A 19103-nucleotide genomic window follows, 5' to 3' on the forward strand; every position below is an offset into this window, starting at 1 on the left:
TTGCCATAATTTCTCACCATCCCCAGCTCTGAACTTCTGCCCCCCACCCCAGGCTCCCCTTCCAAGCGCCTGAGAGCAGGCATTCCCCACCATGCCCAGCTCTTCTGAGCCCCCGCTTTTGCTTTCCCATTTTAGCTGCCAGAGAGTGGAGGAACAGAACACCCAAGTGGAACCACAGGAGATCATGAATGGAAAATGCAGGCCCAGTGACTTTGAGGAAGCACAGGCAAACTGCCAGGCGGCCCTGCTGAGTCCTGTCTGGGCCCAGTGTGCCTCCCAGGTTCCCCTCAAGCCCTTCCTGCTAGGATGCATGAACAGCTTCTGTGAGTTCAGAGAGCTCTTCCGTGCTCTCTGTGAGTCCCTGCAGTCCTTCGGAGACGCCTGCCAGAACCAGGGGCTCACACCACCTATCTGGAGGAACAGCAGCTTCTGCCGTGAGTCTCCCTGTAGTTACCCCAGAGCTACTCCAAACCCCATGTCTCCTCACAGATTTCTCTCCTGCCTCTGCCTCCTGAATACTGGAGTGTTGCGGTTAAATTAGCAGTATGGCCTAATAATGTTTATTCTTAGGCCTATAATTATTATTACGGCAGTATAACCTACTAGCAATCAATCGACACCGACACCTGTTATATTTTTAAATAGCCTTAGTTAACCTGGGGCAGGGTGTATAGTAATCCCCTAAACTACTTCCCATAGTGGGGCAGGTATGGAATCCCTGCCCCAATCCCATGCCATCTGCTTCTAATAATTTCTCTCAAGCTACCTCCCATCCATAATCTCATATACTTGCTAATGTTCTTCATCTGGGCCAAATCCTCCATCCACGCCTGCCATGAGCTTCTCCTCCACCTAACCCATGGCAGCCTTCTTCTCCTCTCCTCTCCTCCAGTCTCTCTCCTTCCCAAGATTCTCTCTGTCTCCCCAAGCCTGGGAACCTTAGCTGTGCCTACCCCATTTGCCCTGCACAGGTGCAGTGGCCTTTTATTTGTCAAACAGGTTAGGTTCCTTAGGCAAGGTGGGTCACAGAGACAGCAAGCAGTAATTAACGTCAAAATACATCAGACCAACCTCCAACAAGTCCCCTTTTCTATCTAAATAAAAAAGTCATTTTTTTTATATACAGTAAGAACAATTATGAAAAGTTATAAAAACCAATAGATAAGACTTACATACATAATATCTAATCAAAAGATATTTGGCAGCCTTGAAGAGAGATTATCTATTCTATCTTGGCGAGTCTAAAGTTCTGAATGTAAATCAATCTCTATTAAAGCTCATATCTATCAACCTAAAACTATCTATCTAGACCTAAAGGTATCTCCTTAACTTCTAAACAACTAAGTTTAACTTTAAAACTATCTAGTCTTCAACCCCATTCAATCCCATCAGAGACTTGAGAAGGAATAAATTTAATTTCCTGAGTAAACAGGAAGTACAGGTTAGCATCTTCCAAAATGAAAAAATTACAGAGAGAGTTTGCTGCCTGAACAGTCACCCAAAACTCTAACATTGTACCCTAAAAACCTGTGTGTGTGTGTGTGTGTGTGTGTGTGTGTGTGTGTGTGTGTGTGTGTGTGTGTGTAGGAGCATGTGCATGTACATATGGAGACTAGAAACCAACCTTGTGTGCTGTTCCTTATACAGCCATCTACCTTACTACACACACATACACACACACACACACACACACACACACACACACACACACAAGAGGTTTCCCCCTTCCATATTAGCACATCTGTTGGTGCTGTGCTTGTGCAGGTCTTGTTTAGGCAGCCATATGGCAGCATCTTGAATGAAGCTTGCCTGTTGTTTCTAGGAGACAGTCTCACAGCAGATTCCCTGGCCCCCCTGCTCTTGCGGTCCTTCTGTCCCCTCTTCTGCAATGTTCCCTGAGCCGTAGCTGGAGGAGTTGTGACTTAGATGTGTCAGATGGGTCTAGGCAGTTGCTTTTCTGTTTTAACTCTTATTTCATGTGCATTGGTGCTTTGCCTGCATGTCTGTGTGAGGGTGTCAGATCCTCTGTAATTGCAGTTACAGACAGTTGTGAGCTGTCATGTGGGTGCCGGCAATTGAACCTGGGTTTTCTGGAAGAGCTACCAGTGCTCTTAACTGCCGAGCCATCTCTCTCCAGCCCCTAGGCAGTGTTTTGTTTCTTTGTTTGTTTGTTTGTTTACATTTTGACCACTTTCAGTTTTCTATAATGATCTCCGTCTGTTGCAAAGAGAAGCTCCTGTGGTGAGGGGTGTGGGCTATACTTACCTACAGATAAAGGGGTACGTATTTGAACTGTGTAAGAATGCAGCTCAAATTTTTTCTGACTTAGTAAAGTGATACATTCTTCTCTAAGCTGCATGACCTCACTAGCCCTAGGCCAAGTTTCCGGTATCAAGCAAAGCTTCCCTCCTGTTGAGCAGGCCTTAAGTCATTTAGACAGTTGACAGTTATTGCCAAGATATAGATGCCACTAGTGCACCCATGGGGATGTCTTACTGTGCTGGTGGCGGTTGTGACTCCTAGATGCAACAGCTAGGGAGGACTATTGGTTGTTTCCTTCCTTTGAAATTTGCACAGCACCTGCTGGTACTATGAAAGCTAGTCCTCAGGGAGGAGGCTCTTGGGTAGGATCCAGCTCAGATGCTCCAGTATTGTATCCAAAGTGCATGAATCGTCAGCAAATGTGATTTGCCTTTAGGTTTGCGCAACCAAGGCCAATAGCCTATATTGTTTTGGAGTCTTTGCCTGACCAACAACTCCGAACGGGTCTCTCACATCTGATACGGGGGTTGTCAGCCCAAGTGATATAACTTCATTTAAACTATATATCTATATAATACACTTACATGTATTATATGTAATTGGAGGGGCAGGTTTCAACACAGGATCTCTGTGTAGCCCTGGCTATCCTGGAACTCAACTCTTTACACCAGGCTGGCCTCAAACTCACAGAGATCCACCTGCCTCTGCCTCCTGAGTGCTGGGATCACAGGTGTGTGCCACCACTGCCCTGGGTGGGTTTTTGTTTGTTTGTTTGGTTTGTTTTGTTTTGGGGGAATATTTATTTATTTATTGGTTTTTGTTGTCATTTAAAGAACTGAGTTGGTTTGTGCTCTTCATTCACTTTTGGGTGTGCAGGCATCTATTGGTGTGTGGTCCACTTCCCAGTGGCCATGCCGTGAAAGAAAACTGACTGTCCGCTAGGGGTGGGAGTGCATTCACATCCTTTCTCCGTGCTGAGATTTTGTTGGGCTTGCACTTGTACAGTTCCTGTGCATGTTGTCATGCACATGTGTAACAGCGCACACGTAGAGGGGAGCACACAAGTCTGGGGAGTTACTGCTCTCCTTTCACTGTGTGTATCCCAGAAATTCAATTCAGGTCATTAGGCTTGACAGCAAACACCTTTACCTGCTAGGAAATCTGTCTGTCTGTCTGTGTCTGTGTCTGTGTCTGTGTCTGTGTCTGTGTCTGTGTCTGTGTCTGTGTCTGTCTGTCTGTCTGTCTGTCTCTCTCTCTCGTAAAGCTCACTTATTGTAGCCAAGGATAGCCTTGATTCTGGACACTCCTGTTTCTGTCCCCCAAGTGCTGGTAGTACAGCTGTGGTGGTACACAGAGCTCTTTCCCTTAAAGACCATTTTGAATTCCTTGGCAGTTTCCCCCCACTGCCCTGTGGCCTCGTTAAACCTGGTACTTAGTGTATACCTATGCTTAGTGACTGAGGACATGAAAGTCACTTTGCTTTTGCTGGCTGACCTGGATAAGTTTCCCACATTAATTTAAAAGTACTTTATTTATTCAACCATCCACCCATCCATCCATTCTGGGCTATGCACACAGCTCATACTCAGCCAGTATTGAATGAATAATAAAATTGGGGGGGGGGCAACTTCTGATGATGATTGAGCCCACCCTGGCTTCTGCAGCCTTGGCTTCCTTGGGTCCTTCTGGCCCTCCTAACTGATATTATTCTCCCTCTAATCCATAGCTCTGGAGTGCCCAGATCACAGTCACTACACAAACTGCCTTCCCTCCTGTCCACCTTCTTGCTTGGACCCAGACAGCCTCTGTGAGGGCTCTGGCCACAAAGTCCCCACCACCTGCAAGGAGGGCTGCATCTGTCAACCCGGCTACGTGCTGAATAATAACAAGTGTGTGCTCAAAACTCACTGTGGCTGCAAAGATGCCCAGGGTGTCTTCGTCCCGGTGAGTAGGTGTAGAAAGTAGGATTGGGGGCCACTTTTTCCTCGTCATTGTTTCTCTCAGTCTGGAATGAACGTGTCAGTATGAATGGCCCTGGAGTATGAAAGTTGATCAGGGCCTGGTGCAGGCTCTGCTGGTGACCTCTGAGCTATGCCCTTGGCCATTTTACGAGGACTGTACACAGCCGCTCCTGAGCTCTTCCTGAGCCCCGCCTCCAGCCTCAGGTGCATTTGTCTTTTTTTTTTTTTAAGATTTATTTATTATGTATACAGTGTTCTGCCTGCATGTGTGCCTATACACCAGAAGAGGGCAGCAGATCACATTATAGATGGTTATGAGCCACCATGTGGTTGCTGGGGATTGAACGCAGGACCTCTGGAAGAACAGACAGTGCTCTTAACCACTGAGCCATCTCTCCAGGCCTGCATTTGTCTTTCTTATTTTTCCATCTGTGGTTTATTGACTCAGTAGAGGTGAAACCTGCAGACAGAAAAATATAAGGCCCTCAACCGGAAGGAAGGCTGTCCCCGGCAGCAGCCCCTCATCGTTTCCCTTCTCATGGCTTCCGCAGGAAGGCAAGAACTGGATCTCTAGTAGCTGTACCCAGAACTGCATCTGCATTGGTGGGACCATCGAGTGCCAGAATTTCCACTGTCCCTCAGGGGCTCAGTGCCAGGACAATGAGGACGGCAGCAGTAACTGTGTCAGAATCAGTAAGGGAGCCACAGGGAAGGTAGAGAGGGTGTGCTCGTGACTGGAGGGACCAATGGCGAGGCGAGAAGGCCCTGAGTCCCCTGGCCTAAGAGGTGGAGGATGGGAAGTACCACAGTGGATGGGGGTTCTGGAGATCTGTCAGGGCTTAGTCTCCCACGTTAACGTGAGAGAGCCACCTTCTTCCTAAGGGCCTGGCACACAGTCCACACTCAGGGATGGTTGCTGAGTGAATAGCAAAAGAATGAGAACGCGCAGCTCTGTTTAGCGTTCAGCCCACCCTGGTTTCTGTAGTGTCTGCTTCCTTGAGCCCCTCTGGCCCTCTCCAGTTACCCATCTCTCCTTCTCCCCCTAGCTCTGCAGTGCCCGGCCCACAGCCGCTACAGCAACTGCCTTCCCTCATGCCCTCCTTCTTGCTCCAACCCGGACGGCGGCTGCAAAGGCACAAGCCCCAAAGTCCCCTCTGCTTGTCAAGAAGGCTGCATCTGCCACGATGGCTTTGTGCTTGACAAGGACAAGTGTGTACCCAGAATTCACTGTGGCTGCAAAGACACCCAGGGTGCCTTCATCCCAGTGAGTGGGTGTGGAGAGTGGGCTCGGGGTCCCTCCCCTTCCTCCGTCCCTTACTTATCTCTGCTTGGGATGCTGCTGTCTGTATGGCTAGCCCTCGAACATGAAGACTACGTAGGGCAAGCGCTCTGAGGGTGCGCCTTGCTGTCAGCATCTCACTGCGGGATTCTAGGCAAGCCTCCTAACTCTGAGCCATCCAGCACAAGCTGCCTGATGTGAATCAAGGCGAGCAATGTACTGCTCAGCCACACTCTAAGACTCACTGGGGAATTCCACACAGGCCTCTGTCTCTGGACCATGCCTGCAGCCCCAGATGCCTTTTTAAAAAATCAGATATTTTCTGCTGGTTGACTGAATAGCTATGGAACTTGAAGACAGGGAGAGCATCCGTAAACCCTGCAGGCAGGAGGCTCAGCCTGGCTCTCTACAGCATCCCCTCAGTCTCCACTTCATTTCTCATCCCCTGACTTCTGCAGGCAGGCAAGACTTGGATGTCCACAGGCTGTACCCAGAGCTGTACCTGCATGAGAGGGACCATCAGGTGCCAGGCTTTCCAGTGTCCCTCGGGGACCTACTGCAGGGACAGCAGTGATGGCAGCAGTAACTGTGTCAAACTCAGTAAGGGAGCCACGGGCAAGGTGGGGAGGGTGTGCTCAAAAACAAAAACAAAACAACAACAACAACAAAAAACCTCAGAGGCAGGGCAAAAAGCATCTTGGTCCTCTGGGCCTTAAAGCTCAAGGATAAGAGCTACCCTAGTTGGAAAAGACTCTGGTGACTGATGTTAGCCCTTTCTCAGTGTAAGTCCTCAAATGGTTCTCTCCCACATCCTTCTCTCTCTCTTCTCTCATGGCTTGACACACAGTCCATAGTCAGGAAATGTTTGCTGAATGCACAAAGGAAGGGAAAAAAAGCCCCAAGATCTCTTGCTTATTCTGTCCTGCTTGGGTGTTTCTGTATTCTACGAGACCCCTCTACTCTCTCCACTAATCCCCTTTTCCTTTCACCCCATAGTTCTAGAGTGCCCAGCCCACAGCCAGTTCACAGACTGCCTTCCCCACTGTCAACCCTCCTGCTCGGACCCTGATGCCCGCTGTGAGGGCATCAGCACCAGAGCCCCCTCCAGCTGCAAGGAGGGCTGTGTCTGTCGTCCTGGCTACGTGCTGCATAAGAACAAGTGTGTGCTCAAAATGGAGTGTGGCTGCCAAGACACCCAGGGTGTCTTCATCCCTGTGAGTTGGTGTGGTCAGTGGGTTTGAGAGTGTTCAGTGGGCGAATCTTTTGCTGTGTGTAGTAGTCAGGGGTCTCTAGATTAACAGCATATGGAATGAATCTCTCTATATATAGGAAGGGAATTTATTAGGATGACTTACAGGCTGTGTTCCAGTTAATCTAGCAATGGCTGCCAATAAATGGAAGGTCCAAGAATCCAGTAGTCGTTCAGTCCACAAGGCTGGGTGTCCCAGGCACATACTGGTCCTCAGTGTATGCTGGAGTCCCAAAGTAGGCTCTGATGCTGGTAAGGGGGCGGACCTGCTAGAGAGAGCAGGTAGACAAAGTGAAAGAAAGCCTCCTTCTTCCTTGTCCTTTATATAGGCTGCAGGCAGAAGGTGTGGTCTGTTTTAAAGGTGGATCCTCCCACCCCAAAGATCCAGGTTAGAAGTGTGTCTTCCCACTTCAAATGTTGTAATTAAGGGGGAAAAAAATCCCTCATGGGTGTGCCCAGTCATTCGGGTTTTAGTTCTTTCCAGATGTAATCAAACTGACAACCAACAATAGCCACCACACGGTGCGAGTCTGAGGACCTGGATTCTAATGACCACAACCCATATAAGCTGCTGTAGTAGTTCTCTAGTCACAGTGCTCCTCAGAATCTTCAGGAAGTGGGAGCTAGTCTTGTGGAGAACAGCAGTGTATATACAGAGAGAGCTAGAGATAGTGATGGAGACAGATGGATAGATAGATAGATACATAGATACATACTACATACATACATACATACATACATACATATGAGACTCTCAATATAAAGTAGAAGGTAAGAGTCAAAACTAGAGATTGTCCTCTGGCCTCTATGAATAAGTCCTTCCTCAATTGCTTCTCCACACAAACACATAAAAATATTTTTTAGAAATATGTTTGGTGGCCACTTTCTAGTTTCTTCTGCTTCTCTCCACCTGGGATATTCTTCCCTGGTTGGTCAGGGCCTACCATACGCTAGGCAGGCCCTCTGCCAGTGAGCCACACCCCTAGCCTTTAACTAGAGGGTTCTAGATAAATGCTCTGCTGCTAAGCAAAATACCCTAAGCCCTTCACTAGGGCATTCTAGACAGGCCCTCTGCCTCTAGTATAGGCCCCACCTCCACCTCCCACCCTTGCCTATGAGTTGGATCCTACTCTGGTGCTCTGTGGCTGAGTTATACAGCAGGCTCCCATTGGCAGATTCTAGGCCTCTGCTCTAACTCTGAGCCATCCCCTTCAGCAGGACTTACAGACGTACTCTGAGGATGAGCCATATCCTAGCCTCTCATGCAGAGTTCTAGGCAAGCACTGTATCCCTGAACTGTACTCCCAGCCCCAGATGCAGCATTTACTTGTTTGGTTGGTTTGGTTTACTGAGACAGGATCCCACTATGTAGCTCTGGCTGGCCTTGAACTCACAGAGATCTGCCTGCTTCTGCTTCCCAAGTGCTTGGATTAAAGATGTGCACCACATATACTGACAGGATGAAGTGGTTTTCTTCTCTGGTTGATTTGGCCCACTAGATGGTGAATCTACAGTTGGGAGGGCAGCCCGAAGCCCTTCAGACAGTGGGTGAGGCTGTGTCCCTCCAACCAGCCCCTCCTTCCTCACTTTCTTCCTTTTCCCGTGGCTTCTTCAGGCAGGCAAGAGCTGGACCTCCAGGGGCTGTTCCCTGAGCTGTAACTGCATGGAAGGAGCCATTCAATGCCAGAAATTCCAGTGTCCCTCGGGGACTTACTGCCAGGACATCAAGGATGGCACCAGTAACTGTACTAAAATCAGTAAGGGAGCCACCTGGCGGGGGAGGGGAGAGGGCAGCTCATGACTAAAGGGATCAGAGACAGTCAAGAAGGAGATTGCTTCCCCAGGGTTTTGAGGTCTGGGACAGAGGAGAGAGGTGCTGGGGCCCCAGAGCTCATCTGGTCCTTTCTCAGCATTAGTCTCTTCATGGTTAATATCCCACGTTGACTTGGGAGATGCGTTTTATTACTTCACTCCTTGGCACACATCCCATGCTCAGTAAATGTTTGCTGAATGGATGATACAAGGAGGGGCAACCCTTCAGAACTCCGCTGGCCATTCAGTCCCACCTGGTTTCTGTAGCCACTGCTTCTTGAACCGCTCTAGTCTTCCCACTAACCCTACTCTCCCTGCCCGCTAGCTCTGCAGTGCCCGGCCCACAGCCGCCACACCAACTGCCTTCCGTCCTGTCAACCTTCCTGCTCGGACCCAGAAGGCCACTGTGGGGGCTCCAGCACCAAAGCCCCCTCCACCTGTAAGGAGGGCTGCGTCTGCCGACCTGGCTTTGTGCTGCATAAGGACAAGTGTATGCTCAGAATTCTCTGTAGCTGCAAAGACGCCCAGGGTGCTCTCATCCCGGTGAGTGGGCATAGAGAGTGGGGTAGTGGGGGCCGGGGGACGGCGCAGTATGGAAAGTATATACACCAAAAGAATGAGGGCTTAAGTGTGAATCTCCACAACCCATGTAGACCTGCCAGGTAGCCTGTGTCTGTAATCCACGCCTCCGACTGGAAGACCGGAGGTAGAGACAAGAGAGTCCCTAGGATAGTCTTGTGTGCTTAGAGAGGAGGACACCAGCAAAAGAAAAGGAGGAGAGAAAGGGAGGGGAGAGAGAGGGTGGGAGAGAGGAGAGAGAGGTCTCGATACAAAGTGGAAGGTGAGAAACGGCACCTCTGACCTAGGACTGGGCTGACTTTCTCGTTTCTTCTGTTTCGTGCACCTGGGATGCCCTGTCTGTATGCATGGCTGCCTTTGGAGTGCGCAGGTTGCTCAGGTCCTGGAACATACTAGACAAGCGCTCTCCAGCTGATGCTCCACAGCCAAATCCCCACTAGGAGACTGTATGTCCTGAGAAGCTGTGGGAGCTGCGCTGTCCTCCCAGGCCACCAAGGGCCCCCTGTGTACCCTTTAACGCGGGATTCTAGTAGGTGCTTTATGAATCACACGGATCAGCAGTGATTGCCTGACTAAATAAATGTGTGACCTGCAGATACAAAGGGCAAAGGTCAGCACTTCAGGAAGATGAGGCTGTTGCCCTCTAACCAGGCCTTCTGCCCTCACTTCATGTTTATTCCTATGGCTTCTGCAGGCAGACAAGACCTGGATCAACAGAGGCTGCACGCAGACCTGCACCTGCATGGCAGGGACCATCCACTGCAGGAGTTTCCAGTGCCCCTCGGGGACTTACTGCAAGGACATGGAGGATGGCAACAGTAACTGCACCAAAATCAGTAAGGGAGCCACAGGAAAGACTTGAGGGAGAATGTTCATGACTGGGCCTCAGAGGCCATGGGTAGGAGGTGACACAGTGAGGGGAGATTCTGGGGACCAATTTTGGGGCTGGGTACATTCTTAGTCTTGGTTTCTCCACAGTTAGCACCCCAAAACAACTTAGAAGATCCATTCTCCTCATGTTCTTCCCTAGGGGCTTGGCACACAGCCTGTGTCAGGAAATGTTTGGGGGTGGGGAGCAAAACCCCACCTACCTTCAAGTTCTCTCGAACACTCTACTCCTCTGGTTTTTATCGTGTCTGCTTCCTCAGGCCTTCCCTGAGCCTCTCCACTAACCCCACTCTCCCTCCTCCACATAGCTCTGCAGTGCCCAGCCCACAGCCACTTCACCAACTGCCTTCCCTCCTGTCTGCCTTCTTGCTCCAACCTGAATGGCCACTGTGAGGCCAGCAGCACCAAAGTCCCTTCCATCTGCAAGGAGGGCTGCCTCTGTCAGCCAGGCTTCGTGTTTCATGAGGACAAATGTATGCCCAGAGTTCAGTGCGGCTGCAAAGACATCCAGGGTACCTTCATCCCGGTGAGTGGGCGTGGAGAGTACTTTGGGGTCCCCCTTCTTCCTTCCCTCTGCTTCTCTGAGCCTGGGATGCTGGCCCTGGAGTGTGACCATTGATCAGGCCTGGAGTCATCGTGCGATCCCAGGCTAGCAATCTAACTCTTTACCACTGCCAATCACTCTTTGAGGATTCCAGGCAAGCCCTCTACTTCTTCTCAGCTCCTCGCTGGGGATTCTACACAGACCTTCTGCCTCTGAATCACATATACCATCACTAATGTAAAAAGATATTTTCTAAATTATACTTATGTGTGTATTCGAGTCTCTATATGAATGTATGCCACACCAGTTCAAGTGCCTGAAGTGGCCAAAAGAGGACATCAGATAGCCTGGAGCATGAGTTATTAGTAGTTTTGGGGGGTCCCAATGTGGGTGCAGGAGTCTAAACTCGGATACTATAGAGGAGCAGCAAGTGCTCTCAAATGTTTAGTCATCTCTCCGGCATCTGAATGCAGTTTTTTAAAAGCAAATAGTTTTCACTTGTGAATGGTTGACTCAGCAGGTGAAGAGTGTGTAGACAATCTGTTCAGGCTGTATGTTTGTCTCTAGAATCCTCTGCCAAGTCCTCACTCTCTCTTCCTTGGCTTCTGCAGGCAGGCAAGACCTGGATCTCCAGAGGCTGCACCCAGAGCTGCACCTGTGTGGGAGGGGCTGTCCAGTGCCAGAATTTCCAGTGTCCCCAGGGGACCTACTGCCGTGACAGCAATGACAGCAATAGTAACTGCACCGAAATCAGTAAGGGAGCCATGGGGGAAGGTGAGGGAGGGTGGGCTCAGGGTTGAAGGAACCAGACAAAGGGCAAGAAGGAGCTTACTTAGTTCTCTCATTCTAAGATGCTAGGGGTACCACAGTAGGGAGGGACTCTGGGTATCCATGGCTCAGCCGTATCCTTGTCAATGGATGTCAATCCTTTCTCACATGTTAGTTTCCACACAAACTTGGGAGATCTCTCCTCCTCTTCATTCTCTTTCTTTTTAAAGTGTGTGTGTGTGTGTGTGTGTGTGTGTGTGTGTGTGTGTGTGTGTGTGTGAGAGAGAGAGAGAGAGAGAGAGAGAGAGAGAGATGGGTCTCCTGGAGCTGGGATTACAGAATATTGTAAGCCATTCAACCTGGGTGCTGGGAACTGAGCTCAGATATTCTACAACAGCAGCGAGCATTGTTAACTACTAAGTTAAATGCTCTCTGGTCCAAGATCCACTCTTCTTAGTTTCTTTTCCCAAAACTTGGCCCCCCCCCCATGCTCAGTAAATGCTTGCTAAGGAAATAACAGAAGGGGAAAGAGAGGGGGGGAGAGCGCTCCCCCAAGCTCTGTGGTCATTTGGCATAGACTGCTTTTCTCTGCTTCCTTGTCCCATTCTATTCCACTGCACTAACCCACCTTCTCTCCATCCCATAGCTCTGCAGTGCCCAGTGCACAGCCTCTATACTAGCTGCCTTCCCTCCTGCCTGCCTTCCTGCTCTGACCCAGAGGGCCTCTGTATGGGCACCAGCCGTAATGCCCCCTTCACCTGCAAGGAGGGCTGTGTCTGCCAATCCGGCTATGTGCTGAATAGTAACAAGTGTGTGCTCAGAACTCAGTGTGGATGCAAAGATTCCCAGGGTGTTCTCATCCCGGTAGGTGGGCACCAAAAGTGGGGTTACTGGGAGGCTAGGAAATTGCATCCCTACAACGGATGTACACTTTGTTAGCCTATCTCTAGTTAGGGGCTCCTATAGAGCAGCAGGGCAGTGGGCCAGGGACCAGAGAATCCCCAGAAATTTAAAAGCTAGCTAGTCTTGTACAGGCAGCAGTGAGCAATAGGAGAGAGAGAGAGAGAGAGAGAGAGAGAGAGAGAGAGAGAGAGAGAGAGAGAGAGAGAATCTGCACACACACGTGCGCACACGCACATACACGTACATTATTTGTTCTAAAATCTGGTATTGTACTAGGCATGGTGATGCATTTCTTTAAGCACTCAGGAGTCAGGGGAAGAGGGGCAGAGGGGCAGAGACAGGACTTGAGGAATAGGCACAGGCAGAGGTGAGCAGATCTCTGTGAGTTTGAGACCAGCTAGATCTACCAAGTGAGTTCCAGGACAGACAGGGCTACAGAGTGAGATCTTGTCTCAAAATAAAAGCAAAACCAAGAAAACCAGTTGGGATTGGGTTTGCTCCCTTCTGCTTTTCTTCACTGGAAATGCTCCTGTCTGCTCCTCTGCCGAGCCATGCCCTGTCCTGTCCCAGGGACACTCTGGTTGGGGCTATGAGATTATACCACCTAGCCCTCGCTTGAGAACCAGACTTGAGCTGCACCACTCGACCACACACCCCACTCCTCACTGGGGAATCCCAGCAGATGCTCTATAGTGAGCCAGGACACTAGCCCTCATAGGAGGACTCTAAGCAAGTGCTCTGACTCTAAAGCACTCCCTTCCACCCTCTTAGAGCACTCTAGGCAAATGCTGTACAGCTGAGCTGTGACTGTCCCCAATCCGCACCCACTGTACCAGAGGATGCTAGGCAGAATTTCCTTCTTTCTTTCTTTCTTTCTTTCTTTCTTTCTTTCTTTCTTTTTTTCTTTCCTTAAAGCAACATTTAAAAAGATTTATTTGTTTGTTTGTTTGTTTATTTATTTATTTATTTATTTATTATGTATATGGTGTTCTGCCTGCATGCACACCTGCAGGCCAGAAGAGGGCATCAGATCACATTATAGATGGTTGTGAGGCACCATATGGCTGCTGGGAATTGAACTCAGGACCTCTGGAAGAGCGGGCAGTGCTTTTACCCTCTGAGCCATCCCTCCAGCCCCAACTAGGCAGAATTTCTGTGTCTGAGCTAGCTTCCAAGCCACCAGTTGAGGTTTATAGGCGTAAGCTCTAACCCTCAGCCACACCTTCAACGCCTTGGCACAGGATTCTAGGCATGTGCTATTCCATTGTGGCTACAGCCCCAGATACTTTTCCTCCAATCTTTTCCTTCCATGTTTAGATAGATATGGATCCTGTTGGTAGGGAGGGCAAAGGTCAGCCCTTCAGATGGGAGGTGATACTGCTTCCCTCTAAGCAGTCCCTTTGTCTTGACTCTGTTTCTCTCCCCATGGCTTCTGCAGGCAGACAATACCTGGATCAATAGGGGCTGTACCCAGAGCTGCACCTGCGTGGCAGGGGCCATCCAGTGCAGGAGTTTCCAGTGTCCCTCGGGGACTTACTGCAAGGACACTGAGGATGGCAACAGTAACTGCACCAAAATCAGTAAGGGAGCCATGGGGGAGGGTGTATTTTTTTATTTATGTTTATTTACATATATATGTACATAGTCTGTGTGTGTACAGATGGGTGCTGGCAGGGTTAGAAAAGGCGGTTATATCCAGAGCTGGAGTTTGTAGGTGGTTGTGGGTACTGGGAACCAAACTCCGTTCCTCTGGAAGACAAGCAAGTGCTCTAAGCACCGAGCTGTCTCTCCAACGCCATATCCACCTTCTTCTCTGTGCTTTCCAGCCCTGACACACGGTTCATGACCAGTAAATATTTGTTGAATTAATAACAGAAGGAAGAACAGACAGACAGACAGACAGACAGACAGACAGACAAACTCTGTTGGTCTCCCAGCCCACCATGGTTCCTGTAGCCTCTGTTTCCTTGGGTCCTTCTGGTCCCCTCCACTAACTGTGATCTCTCTCTGTCCTGTAGCGATACAGTGTCCAGCCCACAGCCGCCACACCAACTGCCTTCCCTCATGTCCACCCTCATGCTCTGACCCAGAAGGTCTCTGTGGGGGCACCAGCCCGAGACCCCCCTCCACCTGCAAGGAGGGCTGCGTCTGCCGACCTGGCTTTGTGCTGCATAAGGACAAGTGTATGCTCAGAATTCTCTGTAGCTGCAAAGACGCCCAGGGTGCTCTCATCCCGGTGAGTGCGTGTGTGGAAAATGGGCTTGGTAGGGGCTAGTAGAATGACTGAGTAGATTTGCTCAGAAACATGAGGACCTGAGGATTTGTTTGTGTTTTTGTTTTTCAACTCACTTTATACCCCACTCTCAGCCTCCTCCCTCTTCTCCTCCTGGTCCCACCCTCCACCCTCTTCCCTCTTCTCCCCTCCCATTCTCCTCAGAAAAGGGGAGCACACCCACCCACCAACCCACCCCAGCGCATTAAGTCACATCAGGACTGAGCTCATCCTTTTCCACTGAGGCCTGGTGAGGCAGCCGGACAGAGGGAAGTGATCCAAAAGTAGGCAACAGAGTCCCTGTCAGAGCCAGTGCCCAGTCCACCTGCTCAGGACCCCACACGAAGACCAAGCTGCCCATCAGTTACAAATGTATCAGGGGCCTAGGTCCAGTCCATGCATGCTCTTTGGTTGGTGCTTCTGGCTCTGTGTGCCCCACTGAGCCTAGGTTAGTTGTCTCTGCTGGCCTTCTTGTGGAGTTCTTGTCCCCTCTGGGACCTTCTATTACCCCTTACACACACACACACACACACACACACACAAACACACACACACACACACACACTTCCACAATAAGATTCCCCAAGCTCTACCCAATGTTTGGCTGTGAGTCTCAGCATCTGTTTCCATCTGCTGCTGGGTGGAGCCTCTCAGATGACAGCTATGCTAGGAAGCATAGGAAGACATGAGTTTTAATTTCCACAACCCCTGTGAACTGGGCATGGTAGCCTATGTCCCTAACCAGGGTGTGAGGACAGAAGAATCCTTGAAATTTGCAACTAGCTTTGTATGGGTAGGTATACAGCATCATTAAAGGGAAAGCCAGACAGACGGACTTTGTCTCAAACAAGGTGGGATGTGAGGACCAACATCTGGGCTGTGTTCGGCTCTCTGCACTCACATACACACATGGATCACATGTAAACACAGAATTCTTCTTACGAAGTGAGATTGGGGCCCTTCTTCTTGCTGCTTCTCCCCACCTGAGACAATCCTGCCTGTTTGGCTGGCCCTGTAGTTAGCCGATTGGTCAGGTCGCGGTACAGGCTAGGGGAATGGGCTACCACCGAACCAAACCCAGTCAGGCCTTCACTGGGAATTCCAGACATGCCCTCATTACTTCACTGAGAGATTCTAGGAAGACACTGTACTGCCAGGCTATGGGGACAGCCTAGGCTGCATGTAAGAATATACTTTTAACCTATTGTGTTGAACCAGGGGATGAGGGACCTTCAGATAAGAAAAGCAGGGGACGAGCCTTCAAACAGGAAGTGAAGCTGTCTCTTTAGAACTGGTCCTTGGTCCTCAGGTGTTTTCTCTTCTGGTCATCTGCAGGCAGACAAGACCTGGCTCTCCAGAGGCTGCACGCAGAGCTGCACCTGTGTGGCAGGGACCATCCACTGCAAGAATTTCCAGTGTCCCTCTGGGACTTACTGCAAGGACATGGAGGATGGCAACAGTAACTGCACCAAAATCAGTAAGGAGGGGCACAAGAAAGTGGGGAGGCAGTTAGTTTCTCATGGTTGGCGTCCTACACTGACTTGGGATATCTATCTTCTTAGTTCCTCATCGTTTGGCACCACAACTTAGAAAATATTTGCTGAATGAATAACAAAAGGAGGGGGAGCCCAAACTCACCTGCAGCCCCCAGCATTCCTAACCCTGCTTGCTCGGGTCCTCCTGCTCCTTTCCGCTGACCCCACTCCCCCTCCACATTCCAGCTCTGCAGTGCCCCAGCCACAGCCAATTCACAGACTGCCTTCCCTCCTGTCCTCCTTCCTGCTCCAACCGCTGCGAGGTCACCAGCCCCAAAGTCCCCTCCGTGTGCAAGGTGGGATGTCTCTGCGACCATGGCTTTGTGTTCAGTGAAGACAAATGTGTGCCTCGAAGTCAGTGTGGCTGCAAAGACGCCCGGGGTGGCCTCGTTCCGGTGAGTGGGCCCGGAGAGTGTGATTGAGGGCCATTTTCTCCTTTGCTCCTTCTCTCTCCTGGGATTCTCCATTCTCAAAGCCCGACCCTGGAATGAGAGGGTCGCTCACGGCCTGACACACAGCAGACCAGTACTCTAAGAAAGCCATGCAGCTGCTCCCATAAAGGGATTCTGCACAGGCCCTCTACAATCTAATCTAACCCCAGCCGTGGACTCAGGAGAGGATCTGGGTGTGGGTCTAAAAAAATGGAACTGTGTCCACCCACTAGCTCTGCAGTGTCCAGCCCACAGCAGCATACCCACTGCCTTCCCACCTGTCCTCCTTAGACATGGAAACTGAATAGGGAGAGCATCCGTAACCCTGCAGGCATGAGGCTCAGCCTGGCTCTCTACAGCATCCCCTCAGTCTCTGATTCCTTTCTCACTCCCTGGCTTCTGCAGGCAGGCAAGACTTGGACCTCTAGAGGCTGCATGCAGAACTGTGCCTGCATGGAAGGTAACATCCAGTGCCAGAATTTCCAGTGTCCCTCGGGGACCTACTGTAAGGACAACAGTGATGACAGCAGCACTTGCACCAAAACAAGTAAGGGGGCCATCCATCCCTGGGCGCTGGGGGGGGGGGGCACGGGTGGTGGCTGTCACGCTAGAAAAATCAGAGACCAGGCAAGGAGGAGCTTGGTGCTCTGCCCTAAGAGGTTGGGGTCCTGAGGACCCCTGATGGGCTGGGTGTCTTCTCAGTGCCAGTCCCCTGTGGTCACTCTTCCACGTTGACTGGGAGATGGAGTCTCCTTGCTTCTTTCCTCAGTGCTCAGCACACTAGCATGCTCCATGAATGTTTGCTGAATAACAAGGGGCCGGGGAGGGCTCACTGTTGATTCCGTTCGGCTAGAATTCTTTATAGCATCTGAGTCATTGGGCATCCCCTGTTCCTCTGCACTAAGCTCTCCCCTTCCACCCATAGCTCTGCAGTGCCCTGCCCACAGCCACTACACTGGCTGCCTTCCCTCCTGTCAACCTTCCTGCTTGGACCCAGAAGGCCTTTGTAAGGGAACCAGTCCTGAAGTCCCCACCACCTGCCAGGAAGGCTGTGTCTGCCAACCTGGCTATTTGCTGAACAATGACAAGTGTATTCTCAGAACTGAATGTGGCTGCAAAGATTCCCAGGGTGTTCTTATCCCGGTAAGTGGGCACCTACTGTGAGATTGGTGAAGGCTGCAGAGATGAATCAGTGGGTAAAATGCTTGCACTGAAAACAAGCTTAAGGACCAGAGTTTGAGTCCACATATCCCTTGTGAACTGGGCATGGCAATCTGTCTTTTTTTTTTTTTTTTTTTTTTTTTTTTTTTTTTTGAGACAGGGTTTCTCTGTGTAGCCCTGGCTGTCCTGGACTCACTATGTAGACCAAGCTGGCCTCGAGCTCATAGCGATCCACCTGCTTCTGCCTCCCAAGTGCTGGGATTAAAGGTGTGTGCCACCACACCCGGGTGGTAACCTGTCTTTAATCCCAGGGTTCCCACTGGCAGTGCCGAGGGGAAGACAGAAGAATCCCCAAAAACTTGTGAGAGAGTAGTGAACAGAATCAGTGAACTGAGGGGAACAGGGAGGGAGGTGTGGTGGGGGTCAGGGGAGGGACAGGAGAGAGACAGATGCAGAGACGCCCTGTTCCATACACAGTCGAAGATGAGGATCAACATCCTAGATTGTCCTCTGATGTGGGCACTTAAGTGACCTTGCACACACACCAACACACAGAATGCACACATGGACGCACGATCGTATGTACACATGGCAGGGAGTGGTGGGAGAATGGTTTGAAAACCAACATAGGATTTGTAGGCTCGCTTTCTCATTGCCTCTTCTAATCTTACCTGGAATGCTCCTGTCTGTATGGCTGCCTCTGGTGTGTGAAGGTTGGGCATGTCCTGGCACAGGCTAGGTGAGTGCTCTGCCACTGAGCCATAACTCCAGCCCTCCCTGAAGGGAGCTAGGTGAGGATATTTAGGTCACATCAGTCCATTTATCACTGGGGATCTGATCATGTGCCCTATATTCCCAGGTCCCCATTACAGGTTTGGGGCCAGAGCTCTAGCCCTCAATGGAGGATTCTAGGCACATAGCAGCAGAAACAGTCTTTTTTAAAATACTCAGCCTGGTCTACAGAGAGAGTCCAGGATAGCCAGGTGTATATAAAGAAACCCTGTCTTGAAAAAACAAACAAGCAAGCAAGCAAACAAACAAACAAAACAAAAGCCTTTGATACCAGATAGGTAGTCTCAATAGCTGTGACTAGATGGATAGCAAACCTAAGTCCCTGACACAGGATGTGACACTGCCCGTCTCTAACCAGTCCCTCTGTCTTCATATCCTATCTCTTCCCACGGCTTCTGCAGGCAGGCAAGACGTGGACCTCCATAGGCTGTACCCAGAACTGTGCCTGCATGGGAGGGGCCATTCAGTGCGAGAACTTCCAGTGCCCGTCGGGGACCTACTGCAAGGACAACAGTGATGGCAGCAACAGCTGTGCCAAAATAAGTAAGAGAGCCGTGGGGGTGGGGCAGGGAGACGGAGAAGAGGTGTGTGTGCTCCTGGCTGGATGAATTGGAGACGGGTCGAAAAGGAGCTTAGTCCTGAGCCCTAAGAGGTCAAGGTGCTAGGT

The 19103-nt window shown here is 50.4% G+C and overlaps 1 protein-coding gene across 1 annotated transcript in view; it reads left to right on the forward strand.

Annotated features, from left to right (window-relative positions):
- ZAN (zonadhesin) overlaps positions 1–19103 on the forward strand; it is a 104860-nt gene that overhangs the window by 44586 nt on the left and 41171 nt on the right. The window contains exons 35-53 of the mRNA XM_084761388.1: positions 136–434; positions 3989–4206; positions 4775–4916; positions 5270–5487; positions 5961–6102; positions 6499–6716; positions 8367–8508; positions 8889–9106; positions 9837–9978; positions 10339–10556; positions 11186–11327; positions 11989–12206; positions 13684–13825; positions 14264–14481; positions 15853–15994; positions 16239–16447; positions 16889–17030; positions 17409–17626; positions 18838–18979. Coding sequence (XP_084617514.1) covers positions 136–434; positions 3989–4206; positions 4775–4916; positions 5270–5487; positions 5961–6102; positions 6499–6716; positions 8367–8508; positions 8889–9106; positions 9837–9978; positions 10339–10556; positions 11186–11327; positions 11989–12206; positions 13684–13825; positions 14264–14481; positions 15853–15994; positions 16239–16447; positions 16889–17030; positions 17409–17626; positions 18838–18979 — 3530 coding nt within the window. The remainder of the gene's footprint in view (positions 1–135; positions 435–3988; positions 4207–4774; positions 4917–5269; positions 5488–5960; positions 6103–6498; positions 6717–8366; positions 8509–8888; positions 9107–9836; positions 9979–10338; positions 10557–11185; positions 11328–11988; positions 12207–13683; positions 13826–14263; positions 14482–15852; positions 15995–16238; positions 16448–16888; positions 17031–17408; positions 17627–18837; positions 18980–19103) is intronic.

Source organism: Acomys minous (genome assembly GCF_964271855.1).
Source record: "Acomys minous genome assembly, chromosome: 16".
NCBI lineage: Eukaryota > Metazoa > Chordata > Mammalia > Rodentia > Muridae > Acomys > Acomys minous.